At 53.7% G+C, this 17,530-nt stretch overlaps 1 protein-coding gene across 1 annotated transcript; it reads right to left on the minus strand.

Annotated features, from left to right (window-relative positions):
• On the minus strand, positions 1 to 10,660 carry PTGES (prostaglandin E synthase). The gene is made up of 3 exons (XM_077851018.1): positions 10,391 to 10,660; positions 6,476 to 6,558; positions 1 to 567 (listed from the first exon to the last, which is right to left on the minus strand). The coding sequence occupies exons 1-3, from the start codon at positions 10,517 to 10,519 to the stop codon at positions 318 to 320; spliced, it is 462 nt and encodes a 153-aa protein (XP_077707144.1). The 5' UTR covers positions 10,520 to 10,660; the 3' UTR covers positions 1 to 317.
• Between the last annotated feature and the right edge of the window lie 6,870 nt (positions 10,661 to 17,530).

The raw sequence follows: 17,530 nt of genomic DNA on the forward strand, positions 1-17,530 counted from the left end.
TTCTTAGCAACAAAGAAAGAATGTGGTTTTTAATGCTCTGGTATTTGAGTGGAAGGATTTTCTAGCAATCCTGACATCTCTACGTGGTCCAATCAGCCACTTCACCCGGAAATCCAAGGAGCACGCACACATACATGTGCATACGTTCATGCCAACACACGCAGGCCTGCGGTGCCCGGGATCCTGTGTTCAGCACGCTGCCAAGAAGCCAGGTCCTGGGAGCCTATCACAATCTTGAACGGATGCCCAGTCCCCCAGGTACAGTCACAGCGGCTCATGGCCAGTGGTCTGGTGGCCGAGGCGGTGTCAGCTGCAGGTCACAGGTGGCAGGCTGCTTCCCAGACGATCTGCAGGGCCATGGAGGCACAGGGGAGCTGGGCCACGGTGTAGGCCAGGGAGCGGGTGGGTGCCCGCAGCTTCCCCAGGTAGGCCACGGTGTGCACCATGCGGCCCAGGAAGAAGACGAGGAAGTGCATCTGGGCGATGAAAGGGTCAGGCCCCAGGAAGGAGTAAACGAAGCCCAGGAACAGGAAGGGGTAGATGGTCTCCATGTCATTCCGGTGGGCTCTGGGAAGGCAAGAGCACATGGTCAGTCAGGTGTCGGCATTGATAACATCATGGGGGCTGCAGCCCCCTGCCCTGAGAGGCCTCGCACCACCGGGATCATCTCAACATGCCAAGTCCTTTCACGGCCAGGACAAAGAGATACCACGGAGGCAGGAGGGACAGCAGCTCCAAGCTGGCACCTGCCACAGCTGAGGGATGAAGCCCCGCTTACAGGCTAGGAGCCAGGACAGGCAGCAGGCTGGGGTTTCCTTATTTCCTTAGGAAGCTCTCCAGGACTTGCCCCCCGCCCTCCCCACCGTCTTCCCCTCTGGCCTTGGACACCAGGTGGGAAAAGTGGGGCTCTGAGGGTTTGAGAGCTGGGTGGAGTCCGACTCGAGCCTGTGCCCTTTACCGCCAGGCAGGGCTTCTCTGAGGCCACCCTCCTGAATGCAGGTGCCTGGGCACTCCTGAGTGGCATGGGCTAGAGCCTAAGAGCATGCATCTGAAACACTTGCCTGATTGTTCTATTCTGCCCCTGAATACCAGCAAACCCTCCTTCCCCTTTCGGGGACCATAACAGAGCTACTTCCACTCGCTGGAGCTGACCCACCGCTGGTCGTTGGTGAAGCTCTTCCTTTCATCATGCTATCCCTGTTGTTGTTGTTGTTGTTTTTTTAATTTTGTTTAAAATGATCAAGCGTGTGAGTATGTGTGGTGGTGGGGGGTGCAGGGTGGGGGGCGGAGTGGGAGGGCTGTGCATAACCCCGCCATAAATAAATGACCAAGAAAGAAAACTCATCCACTTCTGCAAAGAGTTAGGTTCACATTTTCCATGACTCCTGCTAATAGGCAGTTTCCTTGGGAAGAGGTGGGGAAGGTCAAGTCCCATAAATTAGAGGCTGAGCCAGCGATTGAGGCCATAGATGGTTCGTTGGAGGATAAACAAGAAGTGGGCTCCGGGGCTGTGACCTCCCCCAAGGACAGGCCATGTGTACTGAGGCCTGGGGACTCTGCTGGAACCAGAGCACTTTCTTCAGGTCCTTCCAGCTGGAAGGCATTTCACCAATACGGTGCCAGCAGGCCAGGCCCAGCCCCACAGCTCCCAGGTGCTGGGCCTGCTGCAGAGTCCTTCCCTCCCACTTGCAAGGAGAGCCTGGGGCAAGGGCTGACCTGGGCCTTCCCTCCCACTTGCAAGGAGAGCCTGGGGCAAGGGCTGACCTGGGCCGGGCAGGGCAGGGCAGGGCAGGAGGAGGCATTCCTCAGAGGCAGCCCAATGCTGCTGGGGTCTCAGCCCCAAGACTGCGGTAGGTGTGGTCCAAGCAAGACATTTGCCCTAAAGCCTGGATAAGGAGTCATCCACAGGTTGCCCAGACAAGGGAAGAACTTTCAGGGAATGAGATTGGCAAGCACAAAGGCCTCGAGGTGGGGATGAGCATAAACTGTTCAGGGCACACAGTGACCCAAGCGTCTGGAGAGTGGTGGAATGAGAGGGAGCAAGGCAGGATGAGGGCAGGAGAGAGGTCTTGTGAGTGGGGTACTGGAGCCTGGGTACTATATAGAAGCTTCCATAATCCCAGGGGGTCTGGATCTTCCTCAGGTCAGACTCAGGGCATAGTAGTTGGCGTCTGTCCTGTCTTGGAGCCTACAGGAGCCCTAGTTTCTCCTGAGTCTCCACTGTGGGAGCCGGCCCCGGGGAGAGCAAGTCTGCAGCAGGGCACATCTCACCCAGCTCGGGGGAAGGCTGCTGCTTGCCCGTCCCTGCCCTGGCCACAGGAAAGAACTAGACGGGGAGGCTAGGCCGGGGGCCACCCCAGCTCCCTGGGCAAGCAGGTCCCTTACCTTACTTGTGTGGTCTGACTGGGGGAGAGGACAGCAGGAGCTCCCCTAAAACGGCTCTTCCTGAAGGAAATGGGGCTTTGTACCCCGGCATACCCCAATACACTATTAGAGACACTTTTGGAAAACCTGTTCTAAGACAGTGAGTCAGTTTTTAGAACGCTGTTAAGAGAGTCATGGGCCAAGGACCCCTGGGTGGCTCAGCGGTTGAGTGTCTGCCTTCAGCTCAGGGCATGATCCCAGGGTCCCGGGATCAAGTGCCACATCGGGCTCCCTGCATGGAGCCTGCTTCTCCCTCTGCCTGTGTCTCTTGAATAAATAAATAAAATCTAAAGAGAGAGAGAGAGAGAGAGAGAGAGAGAAACATGGGCCAAACTCCAAAGAGCAGATGAGGGGGAGCAGGGTGGAGAGGAGGGTAAGATGAGCCAGGTTCATGGCAGGTGAGGGGCATCCCCACTCTTCAGGGCAGAACAGAGAGGCCAGGAAATGAATATCCCCCGCCCACCCCCCCACCCCCCTCGCAGAAAACCAAGCAGTGGTGCTGAGCCCACCTCCCAGCTCCGGGGACCCAAGGGCGCAAGGGTCACCAGTGAGGGAGGAGAGGTGGCCATGAGGCTGAGATAGCCCTGAGGCTCTGACTCTCAGTGTCCCAGGCTGGCACACACGTCCCTCCTCCCTCGGGTAGGTCTCCAACCACAGACGGAGGCCCCCACGAAGCCACAAGTGGTGCCAAGGGCAGGAGGCTGTGGGGAAACCAAAAGTGAGGCAAGAAAATACTTCCCTTCCCTGGGGGCCTGGATATACACTGGCAGACATGGAGGGAGTCACGTACAGGAGAGACGCCTCAGCAAAACGTGTCATTCCAATAATAACCACTTTTTAACGTAAAAGTCACCCAAAGCCAGTCCCTGCTAGACTGGACTTGCTGGGCCTCCCGCAGCACCAGGCCGCCTCTCCCCCTCTCCAGATGTTGCAACACACCCGCTGCAGGGGTGCAGGTGACGGGTGGAGAGAGGGAGACCTGCGGGTACCCCCAGGCAGCTGGCAGGGGCCACTGCGGTCTGTCCTCTTCCCCGGTCCCCCTGCCGCCCACACAGCCATGTGGTTAAATGCAGGCCTCACGGTTGCTCAATCTCAAAGGCAGGTAACAAGTAGAGTACAGTCTCATTCCTTTTTATTTTATTTTTTTAAAGATTTTTTCCATCCATCCGTGAGAGACACAGAGAGAGAGAGAGAGGCAGAGACACAGGCAGAGGGAGAAACAGGCTCCATGCGGGAGCCTGATGTGGGACTTGATCCGATCCGGGGACTCCAGGATCACGCCCTGGGCCAAAGGCAGACGCTAAACCTCTGAGCCACCCAGGTGTCCCTAAAGTCTCATTCCTGCAGAGCCAAGGGGTCAGACGGCCTGGGCCAGCCCCTCCTGGGGACATGTCTACGAAGTGCTTGGAACACTGCTGCCCCCAGGGGGCTGTGTGCCTGATTAACTTGCCATCCTCCTCATCCTCCTCATCCCCCTTGTTGCCCTTGCCAGCCTTGTCCTGGACGTGACTGTTAAGGCTCATTCCACCCTTGCCGGCCTCCCCCCTCCCCCCCCCCCCGCCCCCCGGGGCGCCTTGGCCAGGTGAATGAAAGTCCCTTAGGGAGCAGGAGAAAGGAAGGCCTGGCAGGAGCCTGCAGTCTGTTCCTGGGCCTCAGGTCACCATCCACAAAATGAACCTGCTGGATGGATGATGTCTAGGGGCCTTCTAGGGTTGTGGTTTAGGGACCAATCTCCTGACAAACTGGTTCAGTCAGATTAAGGATTAAGGCTGCACGCTCCAAATTTAGGTGGAAACTTTGCAAAGCATGAGTCAGGTGTGTGTCTTCCTTCTTTGGGGCCACTCAGGTACTTCCTCACTGCACTTTCATACACCTAGGCTCAGGATTTGGCCCGAATCCATGTCACCAGGGAACTCAGAGAGCGATCATGGAAGATGCTGGATTTCATCGTTTCCCTTGAAACCTGGTTCTGACTTCTCCCAGAGTTTCTGCTCCAGCGGTGTTGCTAATCTGCAAGGCAAATTTATCCTCCAAAGACCAAGGCCTAAGGGCTTTCCTGTCTGTGCAGAAGAAGAATGGACTGCATCACACACTCTGGGCTAATATTTAACCAGCTTGCTTCTAGGGCAAGTCCTCCTCAGGTTCCAGCTTCTCCGGCAGTGGATGATGGGATGTGTGATGTTCTGAGCTCTGCACCTTGGAGGTGCCATGATGTTATGTGAAGTCAGGAGGAGGGGGAGGAGGAGGAGTGCCAGGGGACTGCCAGGGGACCAGGAACCTCCAGGTCTGGGCTGATGAGTCCCCAATACCTGTGCAGCAGGTTCCCCCCACCAATAGACACTTGCCGAAAGGATATAAAATGTTATTTGATAAGAGGTGCTCGAAAAGTGCTGAATTGAAATTCCAGCCATTTGAGCATCACTCTTATGGAGAGTGGGTCATTTGGATCAGAAGGAAAAATTGCATTGGGTGGGTGGAAACATCTGGGCACCATGTGGGTCTGTTGGTTACAGTCGCTAAAAAGAAACTAAAGGTCCTGTAAGTTCCTGTAACCGCTCTGTGCCACAAGTAAGCTTGCTGCACAGAATCCGCGAACCCTGGGAGAAGCTGGGTGTACCCCACAGTAGGCAGCCTGCTGCCTCAACTCACGCCTTTCTCCACTGCCCAGGAGAGTCAAGCCAACCAGGGCGAGGGTGAGATAAGGGTCACCAGTATGGCTTCATGTAGGGGTAAGGCTTTGGTCACTAATGTACAACCAGCACTTAGCACAGTGCCTTGCATTAAGTGCTCATTGCACGTTGGATGGACGGATGGACGAATGGATGGATGAACCTCATATGAAGAACTACACACTGGAGTTTTATTAGAAAGGATGGAACACGAGGCGCCTGGATAGCTCAGTTAGTTTAGTGTCTGCCTTCAACTCAGATTCCAGGGTCCTGAGATCAAGCCCCGCATCAGGCTCCCTTCTAAGCACAGGGTCTGCCTCTCCCCCTGCCCCTGGCTCTGCTCGTGCTCTCTCTCTCTCAAATAAATAAAATCTTTAAAAAAAAAAAGAAAAGAAAAAGGGTGGAACAGCAAAGAATTTTACTTCCCACATTTACTTTACACATTTCTGTAATGTTTAACAACCACAGGTATGTATATTATTTTCAATGGCCAAGAAAACGCAAAGAAAAAAAAAACACACCCCACTCTCTTTCAATAAAAGAATCTCTATTATTCATAGCACAGTGTCCCACCCATCTGCCCGTGATGCATGGGAATACACTGAGAATTATCAGACTGTTCGCCTCCTGCCTCCCTCCTGGACAGCCTCCCAGCCTCCCACTTCTCCCCCCAGCTCCGATGCTGGTCCCTCTCCCCTGGAAACGCTGCCGCCTCACTTTCTAGCCCACTGGTATGAACTGCAGCAAACTGCCAAACACTTGCTCTGTTATGAACAGTGCCTCAAAAGCCCTCGCACTGCCTTAGTGTGTATGTGTGAACAAAACCGCAGGATGCATTTAAGCGGGAAGAAATATTGCTGAATGGTGCACAAATCGACTTTCACCACAGAGAAAGCCTGAGAACGGCCTTAATGCCCACTGGAGGGGAACAGGCCAGACAGCTAAGAACCATCCCTTCGGCAGGGTAATGGCCTAAGTCTGACAGCGCTGACCCAGTAGGTGAGACCCTGCTGTGAGCTGATGGGGAACACCCCCTGTGAATGGACCAGTGGGTGAAGGTTACCCTTTGGGGGTAAAAAGGAAGCAGAATGAGTCCCTGAGAAGATGCAGAGACGCCCTGTGTTTGCCCCCCAGAGGGTAGAGCTGGGTGGGGCCTGGAGGTCAGAGGGGAGGTGGGGACTGAGTTCTCACTGAGCATCCTTCTCCAACTCTGGGCTCCTGAGTCATGAGCATGTATTACTTTTCCACAATTAATTAGTTATTAAATCCATGAGTAAATCAGCACTGTCTGAGGGGCTCAGGAAGGCAGAAGACCTGGGTCCTCTGGGTGTCCCCAGCCCCACGGCCCAGAACAGGCCAGATGGAGCCCCATCAGTACTTGCCTGAGGCAGCGATCCACATCCTGGTCACTCCGGCAATACTGGAGGCCTCCGTGTCTCAGGGCGTCCTCAGGGTTGGCAAAAGCCTGGAACGTATCAGCCAAGAATTACTGTTTGAGCTCCAGGTGCTGGCACTTGTCATGAACGAGGCTGCTGTGGACTGAATGCATATGCTCCGCAAATTCATATGTTGAAAGGTAAACTCCAAGGAGGTGGGGTGATTGGGCCTTGGGGGTAGAGCCCTCGCAGATGGGTTCAGTGCCCATTAAGAGACATCCCCACCCCCCCGAAAGCTCCCTTGCCCCTCTGCCACTGGAGGACACAGTGAGAAGATGGCCATCCTGTGAACCCAGAAGGGAGCCCTCAACCAGACTCCAAATCTGCTGGGACCTTGGACTCAGACTTCCCAGACTCTGGGACCATGAGAAATAAATCTGTTTGTAAGCCCCCGCCGTCCACGGTCTGCTGTTATAGCAGCCAGAACAGACTAAAGCAAAGGCCCTCCTGCCCCTGCTCTTGGGAAATTGCCTATGAACACTGGAGGCCTCCGTGTATTGGGAAATTGCCTATGAACCGGGGAAGACCAGGTGGTGAGTGTTCAAAAAGAGAAGACCTTTAAAAAAAAAAAAAAAAAGAAAAAGAAAAAGAAAACCTTGACTCTTATTTAAAAAAAAAAAAAAAAAAAAAAAAAACCAAAGAGAGAAGACAAGCTTGGCCTTGAGGATGTTCACAGGAGACCTGACCACGTCTGGGGGTCAGAGAAGACTTCTGTGGCCAAGCTTTGAAGGATCCAACATTAACCAGATGAAGGCAGGGTTGGAGAAATAGCATTGAAGATATACAGAATAGCACATACAAAGGCCCTAGGGTCAGAAGATAGACATGTGTGAAGGACAGAAAACCAGTGTGGCTGGAGTATAGAGAGCAAGGCCCAAGATGAAGTTGCTGGGGTCCTGGAGGCACTCTTAAAAATGTGGACTTTGAAGTAACAGCAATGAGAGTGTTTGATAGTCAAGGGCAGGGAACCCCAGTTCTTTACTGACTAGCTGCACATTTGTTTTAAAGATTCATTCATTTGAGAGAGAGAGAGAGTTCATATATGTGTGTATGCATGGGGGCTGGGGGCGTAGGGTGAGGGGGGAAAGAGATGGGAGGAGAGATGGGGCGGGGGAGAGGGAGAGGATCCCAAGCAGACTCCCCCGTGAGCACAGAGCCCAACATGGGGCTCCATCTCATGACCCTGAGGTCATGACCTGAGCCAAAAATCAAGAATCAGGTGCTCAACCGCCTGAGCTTCAGCTCCCTCATCTGTGAACTCTGGATTCAATGGAGGTCCTTTCCTACGTGAAGAGTAAAGGAGAGAACTGGAGAGGCCTTTGCACGACGCTTGGCACTAGGCGGGGGTTCCATGAATGGTCTGTGGGCAGGAGGGACTTAAGGTGAAACTTCAGTCGTCGGAGGCCCACACCCCGCACCCACGTGCCTCTGGCAGGCCAGCCCCCCAACTCCACAGCCACCCCGAATCTCAGCAGCAGGCTTTCTCAAGCACCCATCCAACAGGGCAAATCCTGCTGCCTCGGACTCTGGAGCCCTGGTGACCTCTGTCCCCAAGGCGCTGATCTGTCCCACCCGGTGGGGCTGCCCCTGCCCCACCCCAGAGCTGAACGGGCCCATGCCTGAGGCCTGTCATGGCCAGGATCCGAACCCCCACACCCAGAAGTCCTCTCCACTGGCCTTTTGGTCAGGGACTCGCCAATTTGGATGGCTCCATCCAGCCATGGTTTCCTTCCAAGGATCCTAGCGTTTAGCAGGGACCTGCTTTTGAAGTTCAGGGTTCTGGGGTTGCTCACTCCTAAAGGCAGGACTGGAATCCAAGCCCCTGCTGTCAGAAGCTGGAGAGCTCCCTCTAACTGGGCCGGGGGTGTAGAGAGGCTGGCTGGCCTCAGTGTACCCCCCTGAGTGAGCTGTGGCTGCTGCCTTCAACTGAATTCCAGTTTTTGTTGTTGTTGTTGTCTTAAGATTTTATTTATTTATTCATGAGAGACACACAGAGAGAGGCAGAGACAGGCAGAGGGAGAAGCAGGCTTCAGGCAAGGAACTGGACGCGGGACTGGATCCCGGGACTCCAGGATCACGACCTGAGCTGAAGGCAGATGCTCAACCACTGAGCCACCCGGGTGTCCCTGAATTCCAGTTGTTAATAAGTCATGAGAACTTTGGTGGAGCATTTGTTGTGTGCCAGGTGCTGACTTCTGGCTCTACCATGACTACCCTGTTTCCAGATGAGGAAACTGAGCTCCCGCCCTCAGTCCAAACTGGTGGGCGGAGGAGCCAGAGGCCCACATCCATCATCTCCCTGCAGGGTGACTCCTTAGCAGAAACGGGAGGGAAGTTCTCAGATAGTAAGGAGCCTCAGGGGACAGCCTAGGGGCTGGGAAGGTTTCTCTCTGCTCCTCCCCAGGACACTGGGGAAAGGCAGTCTCAAGTCGTCCCTTACAATCCCTGAATTCACAATGAAAAGGAAGCTCTTGGCCCCTGCAGCTTGTGCTGAGAACTCTATGCCCCCAAGTTTATGGAGCCAGACACTGCCCCCCACCCCTACTTCAACCTCTGCTCTGTGGCCTCCACAGGTAGAGTCTCCTCTCAGCCCAGGGTCCTCACCTGAAAACAAGGTGAAGTAATTTCCCCCCCTCCTCCCCCAGAATCAGGGTGTGGATTAAACACTCAGCTCCAAGGAAGGACTCAGTGGGTGAATGCAGCTGTCCCTGCTGGGTGCCTGGTGGGTGCCTGTATCCCACACCCAGGATGGATCAAGGCAGGGGGAGGGCAGAGGCCATCCTTGTGCCTGTGCCTCTGCCTCTGGGCATAATTTCCCCCACGGAGCTGCTCTGCCTTGAACCCTGCCTGCACCTGTGCCATGGGCTGAGTCTGACTTCCCAGTAAGATCCGGGCTCCCCGGTGTCCACCCCCCAGAGCTAGCTAGCCTTGCTTTGCTTTTGAACTGGACAAAGGGGCACAGCTTCTGGAAACGATTCCTCTATTGAATAATGGGACTGCTGGCCAGCTTGGCCTGAAACTTCTTGGGCTCGGGCTGTCCAATGCGAGCCGAGTTGTTCTGAATGGGTCGTCCCGCCCACCGGCTCACCCCGGCTCAAATCTCAACCTCTTTATTGTTTTGGCTCTGGGATTTGGATTAGTGGGAGAAATTCCTCCTTGAAAATTCCAGTGGAGGGGTGCCTGGGTGGATCAGTCAGTTGAGGGCTAAGCATCTGACTTGGCTCAGGTCATGATCCTAGGATCCTGGGCTGGAGCCCTGGGCTGGCTCCCTGCTCAGCAGGGAGTCTGCTTCTCCCTCTGCCCCTCCCTCGGCTCGTGGTCTCTCTCTCTTTCTCTCTCAAATAAATAGATAAAATCTTTTTAAAAAGAAAAAAATTCCAACGGAGCCTGGCAAGACCCGGCCTCTGGAGGCTGCGGTGGCTTTGTACGCAGCCTTGCCACTGAGTTGGGAATTTCCACTTTTAAAGAAAGGTTTCTCAGCTCCTGTGTCATTAGTTCCCACTCCACCCAAATAACCAAATATCAGATCTCCTGTGCTGAGAAGCTTCCAGGTTGGATGGAGGCTTCGTCCTGTCTCACTCCACACTCAGGGACCTGCTTCTCTTTGAGACACAGCAGCACTCACCGTGCCAGTACTTACCTGGTGGCACAGCAGTGAGTAAATGCTCCTTGGAACAGAGGACAAGAAGGTGTGGGCCCGGCCATCTCACAGGACTGGAAGAGGCACCTGGGTCCCCCCGGCCCTCACACCCTGGCCCTGAACACACGGTGGCCAAGCTCCCCATCCCCACACCTTCCCAGCAGGGCAGCCAGAGGGCCTCCACGTGGGGAGGTGGGGCTCGGGACTCCGGGGCGGCATACCTTCTTCCGAAGCCTCACTTGGCCGGTGATGACAGCCACCACGTACATCTTGATGACCAGCAGTGTGCTGCAGAGCAGGAAGGCTGGGAGCGCCTGGCCACTCACCAGCGCCAGGACAGGGGGAGGCATGTCGATGCACAGGCGGGAGCTCTGGGAGAGACGGCGGAGCAGCAGGCGTGTGGCTCAGTCTCCAGGAGGTGGGGAGGTGGAGGAGGCGGGGAGAACCAGGAGGAGGCTTGTCTGCACTCAGCCCCCGCCCACTCTCAAGGCAGAGGCAGCTTCTGTCCCCAGATGCTGGGAGAAGCAGAGGGCTGAGAGGTGGCCCCGATCCAGGCTCTGCCCCCAGACTACCCTCTCCGGGGGGCCAAATCTTAAAGATTTTCTGTTTCCTCATCTGTAAAATGGGGGTGTATAGCAGTGCCTGCCTTCTGGGGGTGTGACAAAGCTGGACATCTGGCAGGAGCTCCCCAGGTGGCAGTTGTTGCTGATCTGTGTGTGCTTCCCAGAGGGTCAGGGCAGGTGGTGGGCATGAGAACTGAGCCATCTGTCCCCACTCTCAGCCTGGACATTTGAACCACAGCCATAGATACCTTGATGTGACTTTGCCTTTTTGTAGTGCGTTGCCTAATGGCACCCCAAAGATGTCTACAGTCCCTGGAATCTGTGATTATGTTCCCATACATGACAACAGGGACTTTGCAGATGGGATTATGTTAGGATCTCGAGATGTGGGTGAATTCAATTCAATCACAAGAGTCCTGGGCAGCCCGGATGGCTCAGCGGTTTAGCGCCGACTTCAGTCCAGGTCATGATCCTGGAGTCCGGGGATCAAGTCCCACGTCAGGCTCCCTGCATGGAGCCTGCTTCGCCCTCTGTGTGTCTCTACTTCTCTCTCTGTCTCTCATAAATAAATAAAATAAAATAAAAAATCACAAGAGTCCTCCGAGAGAGAGAGGCAGTCGAGAGAACAGATGAAAAGACAGAAACTGAGGTCAGAGCGGAGAGAAGAATGCCATACTGCTAACTTCGAAGATAAAGGGGGCAGGCCATGACCCAAAGGATGCAGGCGACCTCTAGGAACTGGAAAAGACCAGGAAACAAATTTCCCCTGAAAGCTTCCAGAAGGAATCAGCCTTGGGATACCTTGATGTTTTAGCTCACTAAAATTGGTTTGGGACTGCTGGTCTCCAGAACTGTAAAATACTGTTGTTTAAAGCCATGACATGTGTGGTAATTTTTTACAGTCGCTATGAGAAACTAGCACACCATTCTCCTTTGTTCTGTAGCATCTCTGGGCAGCCATCCCTTGGAGATGTTGCGGGTTCCATTCTCAACCATGGTGATAAAGGGAGTATTACAATAAAACGGCTCAAATGAATTTTTTTGGTTTCCCAGCACGTGTAAAAGTTATGTTTACTACTGCACTGTAATCTGGTAAGTGTGTGAGAGCAGTACTTCTAGTAAATAGGGAACAGGGACGCCTGGGTGGCTCAGCGGTTTGGTGCCTGCCTTAGCTGGGGGTGTGATCCTGGAGTCCTGGGATCAAGTCCTGCATCGAGATCCCTGCATGGAGCCTGCTTCTCCCTCTGCCTGTGTCTCTGACTCTCTCTCTCTCTCTGTCTCTCATGAATAAATAAATAAAATTAAAAAAAAAAAAAGAAAATAGGGCACATACCCTTTTTTAAAACTGCTTTATTTCTATATAATGCTAACCATCATGCCAGCTTCCACTGAGTCATCATCACTGAGCGCAGATCACCATAACAAATATAATAATAATAAAAAGGTTTGAAATATTGTGAGGATTACCAAAATGCAGCAGAGACACAAAGTGAGCAAATGCTATTGGAAAAGTGGGGCTGACAGGCTTGCTCAACATAGGGTTGCCACAAACCTTCAATTTCTTAAAAAAAAAAAAAAGAAGAAAGAAACAAAACCAAAAAGAAAAAAAAGAAAAAAAGAAAAAAGAAAGAAACAAAACCAAACCAACTCCAAACCCACAGTATCTGCAGAGTGCAATAAAGCAAAGCGCAATGAAATGAAGAATCCCTGTACTTTTCTGGGAGACTCCCGGGCAAATGGTTTTATTACTTACAGGAACTTCCCAAAAGATCCATCGGCTCTTCAACAAAAAACGCCAACAGTCTGTGCCCTAAGATCTTTGAAACTCTGGCTTCAAAATCCTCACCTTACTGTGTCCCCCACCCCTCCACCCCTTTTTCCTGCGTTTGCAGCAGGACCTCCGAAAAGGCAGGAATCTTGTCCCTTTTGTTTTCCCAGCATCACTTGCTTTGCTGGGGGGGTGCCCTAGGGCGGTTGGGAAGAGGGAGAATTCAGTCTCCAGTATCTTCTTCACCCTTGGGCCTGTCCAGAGGGATGGAAATGTCAGTTTGGGCTGGGTCCAAGGCAGCAGCAGAGAAGGACTGGCCACAGGGCAGAGACCCCTCCATGGGCTCTCGAGCCAGACTCAGCTGACGCTCAATCCCAGAGCCAGCCCTTGGTGGCTGTGGCGCCGGGCAAGCAGGTTCCTTCTTTGAACACTTGTTTTCGGCTGTAACACACCGCTGATTGTCACTCTGCACAGCAGTTGAGAGAACTGAAGGGAGTCATGTTTAGGTATTAAGCAACTGGCACAGAGTAAGCCCCCGTCTGTATGAGTTTCTGAGCCTCAGTTTCCTCTTCCTCAAAATGGGGATAATGCTTGGGTTGCCAGGAGGGAGGCTCTTGGAAACCCTAGTCCTTGCTGCTGGGGTAGGGAGTGGAGTGAGGGAAGATTGCTTGTCTGTTTGCTCTGAGCCCAGCCTTCCATTATCTGGATAAAAGATGTGCTTGTAAACCTACACCCATGTTTCTGGAACATGGGCTGCCAGCCCAGGGTTGTCCCAGCTCCGCAAGATAAATGATAGGTCATGATCAGGGACGGGACCTAGAAACTATCGGGTGTCCTGAATTAGGTTTTAGCCCTGCCTGTATGTTTGAAGAAATCGTGCAAGCTTGCTCCCTGCTGACGTTTCTGAGAACAGAGGATGCCTATCCATCTTGTCTCTGGATGGGGAAAACCACCGGAGATGGCTGTCTGCCCTTTCAAAAACTTCAGTTGTGGGGTTGGGGTCTGGTGGCTGCACCACCCCCAGAATCGTGGACCAGACATGGCCCAAAAGGGGTGTTCACCCTTTCCCGGACTAGGCGGCAGGCTCTGCCCTGCTTGGTCTTCTGAAACACGATGGAAACATCACCAGCAGAGGCTAGGAAAAACCAGTGTGGGCAGAGTGGATTATTACCCACCCTTACCTGGAGCAAAAGTCAGAGGGACCTTGTGGGGAAGCCCTTCTGACTGATAAGCATGACTTCATGGTAGGAATCTTTTCCTCGTCGTAGGCTGGAATGAACCAACTAAGCCAGGGCCTGGCAGTGAGGACAGCCCTCTGATCTCTAGCAAGAATTTCCCTAAAGCCTCTGTCAGCCAGTGGAACCCCCTGCTGTTGTTTTTGGTGGTGATGGGGTGAATGGGGGGGCAGGTACTTCTCTCTGAGCTCCGGTTAGGTTCTTTGCCCCTAAGAGAAGTGCCCCTGACATGCAGGGTGGGCCAGCGAAGCACTGGGTGGGGATGGGAGTGCTGGCCTGGCCCTGGTCTTGGGGCTCCAGGAAAATACAACAGTGATGGTAAGAGAAGCTCCAGGGCTGCCCAGGAGGAGACACCTGGGGTGTCAGAAAGGTGTTCATATGTGGGACGCCTGGGTGGCTCAGTGGTTGAGCGCCTGCCTTCAGCTCAGGGTGTGATCCCGGAGTCCCGGATCGCGTCCACATCAGGCTCCCTGCATGGAGCCTGCTTCTCCCTCTGCCTGTGTCTCTGCCTCTGTGTCTCTCATTTTTTTTTTTTTTAATTTATTTATGATAGTCACACAGAGAGAGAGAGAGAGAGAGGCAGAGACACAGGCAGAGGGAGAAGCAGGCTCCATGCACCGGGAGCCTGATGTGGGATTCGATCCTGGGTCTCCAGGATCGCGCCCTGGGCCAAAGGCAGGCGCCAAACCACTGCGCCACCCAGGGATCCCACCTCTGTGTCTCTCATGAATAAATAAATAAAATCTTAACAACAACAACAACAACAACAAAAGGTGTTCCTACCACCCCTGGGTGGTGGTCATGCAGGTGACTGTAAAGATTCGCTCCGATGTATCTGCACAAGTTGTGCCTTTACTGTGTTGACGCACAACAACCCCCACAGGAGTTCTCTGGTGGTGGGCTATAACCCCCGAGCAAAGAGCAGCCGCTTCTTCCAGCTCACCCTGCCCGGCATTTCCTGAGCATCAGAGGCCCAGCTCTCGGGCTGTCTGGGACTTCAGAGCAGCTTCAGAGAGAAGGGAAGTGGCCCCACCTCGGCCACCGGTTCCTGACCCGGCTGAGCGGTGCTGGGGCTTTCTCCAGCCAGGGATGGGGAAATGCAGCGATCAAAGAAAGTGACTGTGGCTGCAGTGAGTGACCTCGGAAGTCGGATCCCTACTGCGGTCAGCGCGGCTTCCACCGCTTCTCACCCTGGAGAAGGGGCGTTTGGGAAACGCGGCCTACGGGGTGCGGAAGGGGTGCGGTGCAAACACGGGTCAGCGCGCTTCCTGCGGCGCAGCCCCTGCGGGGGCAGATATTCCCCCCCCCCCCGGAGTCCAGGAGCAGCAACCCCGCGGAGGGCTGTTGTTTTGCGCGGCCAGCTCACCTCTCCCTCCTACCTTCTTCTGGGAAATCGCAACTTTCCTTTCAGGAACCGGACCCCCATTGCCTGTAATGCTAAGTGGCACAGCCAATCAGAGGACGCCTTTTCTTGGGAGGGGTGGCCACGTGACACGGGGAGCCAATCACAAAGTCCCTGACATCGGGCTACTGTGATTGGTCCGAGCAGAGCCAATCAGAGACTTTCCCCAGGAGTTTATATGGCGACGCGGCCCTCAGACCCCGATTGGCTCCAGGACTGAGCCCCGGGGCCGTGGTCTCCGGGAGCTGCTTGTGGCTCTTGGTTTCCTGCTCCCTGCGCGCCGGGAGCCTGTGTCCTGGAGGCAGCAAGGCCCCAACCTCTGACTCACCCCGGGGCCTGGGAGTCTAGGAATTTCCTTCTTTGCTTAAACAAAACATCAGTCAAATCACGCTTGTTCTTGGCTCCAAACTGTAGTGGCTCCCATCTCGCTCTGAAGAAAAGCCAAAGTTTGGATGATGGCCCGTGGCCCCATCCCATCTGGTCTCCATCTGGTTCTCCCTGGATTCCTTCTCCGCTCACTTAGCCTCACTGCACTGTCCTTGCTGGACCTCATGCATGCCAGACACTGGCCTTGACTGGGCCTTCACTCTGGCTGGTGCCTGTGCCTGGAATTCCCTCCCCACCCTGGGTATTTGCTGTGTAGACACCTCACCTTCAAATATTTGCTCAGATGTCAGCCCCTCCAGCCCCTTTGACCACCTTCATGCTCTCCGGTGCACCCTCACCCCACCCGCAGCACCTTGGCTGCCACTTCCATGCCCCTGCTTTCCCTTTACTTTCCATAGCTCATTTCACTCAATGACACCCCATATAATTCATGTATTGTCCTTACTGTCTAACACCTGGCTTTCCTAGGGCAGGAGGATTGGCTTTGTTTGCCAATAAACCACAAGCATGGGTCTCATGCCTGACATAGAGGCCCAAATGTAATTTGTTGAGTTGAATTAAGCTCCTTTGGTTAGAATTCCTTTCTTTGTAACCGAAAGAGTCCAGACCAAGATAAGTAAAAAGCTCCTGAGTTTGTTTTTGGGTCCTGCTCCTGCCCGCCTACTTCCTGGAATGCCTGGGGGAGCCTGGCTCCCTCTCCTGACAGGCACAGAGCCAGGGAAGAGGCCTCTGTGTCTCTTGAGTGGGACAAGCTGCCAGGCAGGCTGGGACCAGAACAACATAACCCGCCTCTGGTGCCCAGTCAGTAGTGCTGGAAAGAAAATGCAATTTCAGATTGAGCTCAGTTACATGCAAAATCTCTCACCCAGCAGGGCAGAAACATAGTAGCTGACATTTACTGACAAGGATAAACGGTGAACACTAGAGGCTATATGTACCAGGCCGCTTCCCTGGGCTCTCAAGCTCCGCCTGGCCCCTAAGCCCATTCCTGAGACCGCCAAGATTGCCTTGGGGGATGGTGTCATCTTGTTTAAGGACACTTAAACAAGGACATCTTGTTTAAGATGGGGGTCATTTGGTCACAGGATCGCTGGGCAATGCTCTCACACTCAGCACTGGCCTAATCACAGATGCCATCGTATTTAATCCTCCTGAGCGAGATAAGACTCTTGGACCCATTTTTCAGATATGGGGCCCAAGGCCTAGGTGGGTGATTGGACTCACCTTGGGGCCCACAGCTGGGTTTTGATCCAGGTGGATGTTCTTGTCACAGAGGCGGTGCTGTTCTAGTTGTGGGGCTGTGGACTCCAGCCTGGGGGAACTGGTATGTGGTAAGCACTCAAGAGGCAGCAATCTTTTATGTGTAACATAAAGTTCTTCTACTCTCAGTATTCTTCCCCGAGTCAGAAAACTCCCAAGGAGCTCTTCTCTTGGGAGTGAGGAATAACAAGGTTGCTCAGCTGGAAAGCCCAGTGGTGAGGAAAGCCTGGCCAGCCACACAGTAGAACACTGAGCCACCCAGTAGAACATCGTTCAGCCTTCAGAATCACCTACTATCACCACACGCTACAACGTGGATGAGCCTGGGAAACATCAAGCTAAGGCACCAGACACAAAAGGCTGCTTAACATGTGATTCTACTTATAAGAAATGTCCAGGATGGGCAAATCCATAGAGGCAGAAAGCAGATCGGTGGTTGCCAGCGTGAAGGTGGAGGGGGAATGCGAGTGACGATTTAAGGCATATGGGGCTGAGGCTTTCTTTTGGGAAGACAAGAAAGTTCTAGCAATGATGCTGATGGTTGCACAACAGTGTAAATGCACTTGGTGCCACTAAACTCATACACTTTAAAATGCTTACTCTTATGTCGAAAAGAAAGAGAAAAGAAAAACTGGGCCCCTGACTTATTCACAGCTGTGTGTATGGCGCCTGGTGAGGTGTCTGCACGGGGCTGTGCTTCCTAAGTATCTGTTGAAAGATGGGCCACCTGAATGTGTGCCTGAGAT

Source organism: Canis aureus, chromosome 16 (genome assembly GCF_053574225.1).
Source record: "Canis aureus isolate CA01 chromosome 16, VMU_Caureus_v.1.0, whole genome shotgun sequence".
Taxonomy (NCBI): Eukaryota; Metazoa; Chordata; class Mammalia; order Carnivora; family Canidae; genus Canis; species Canis aureus.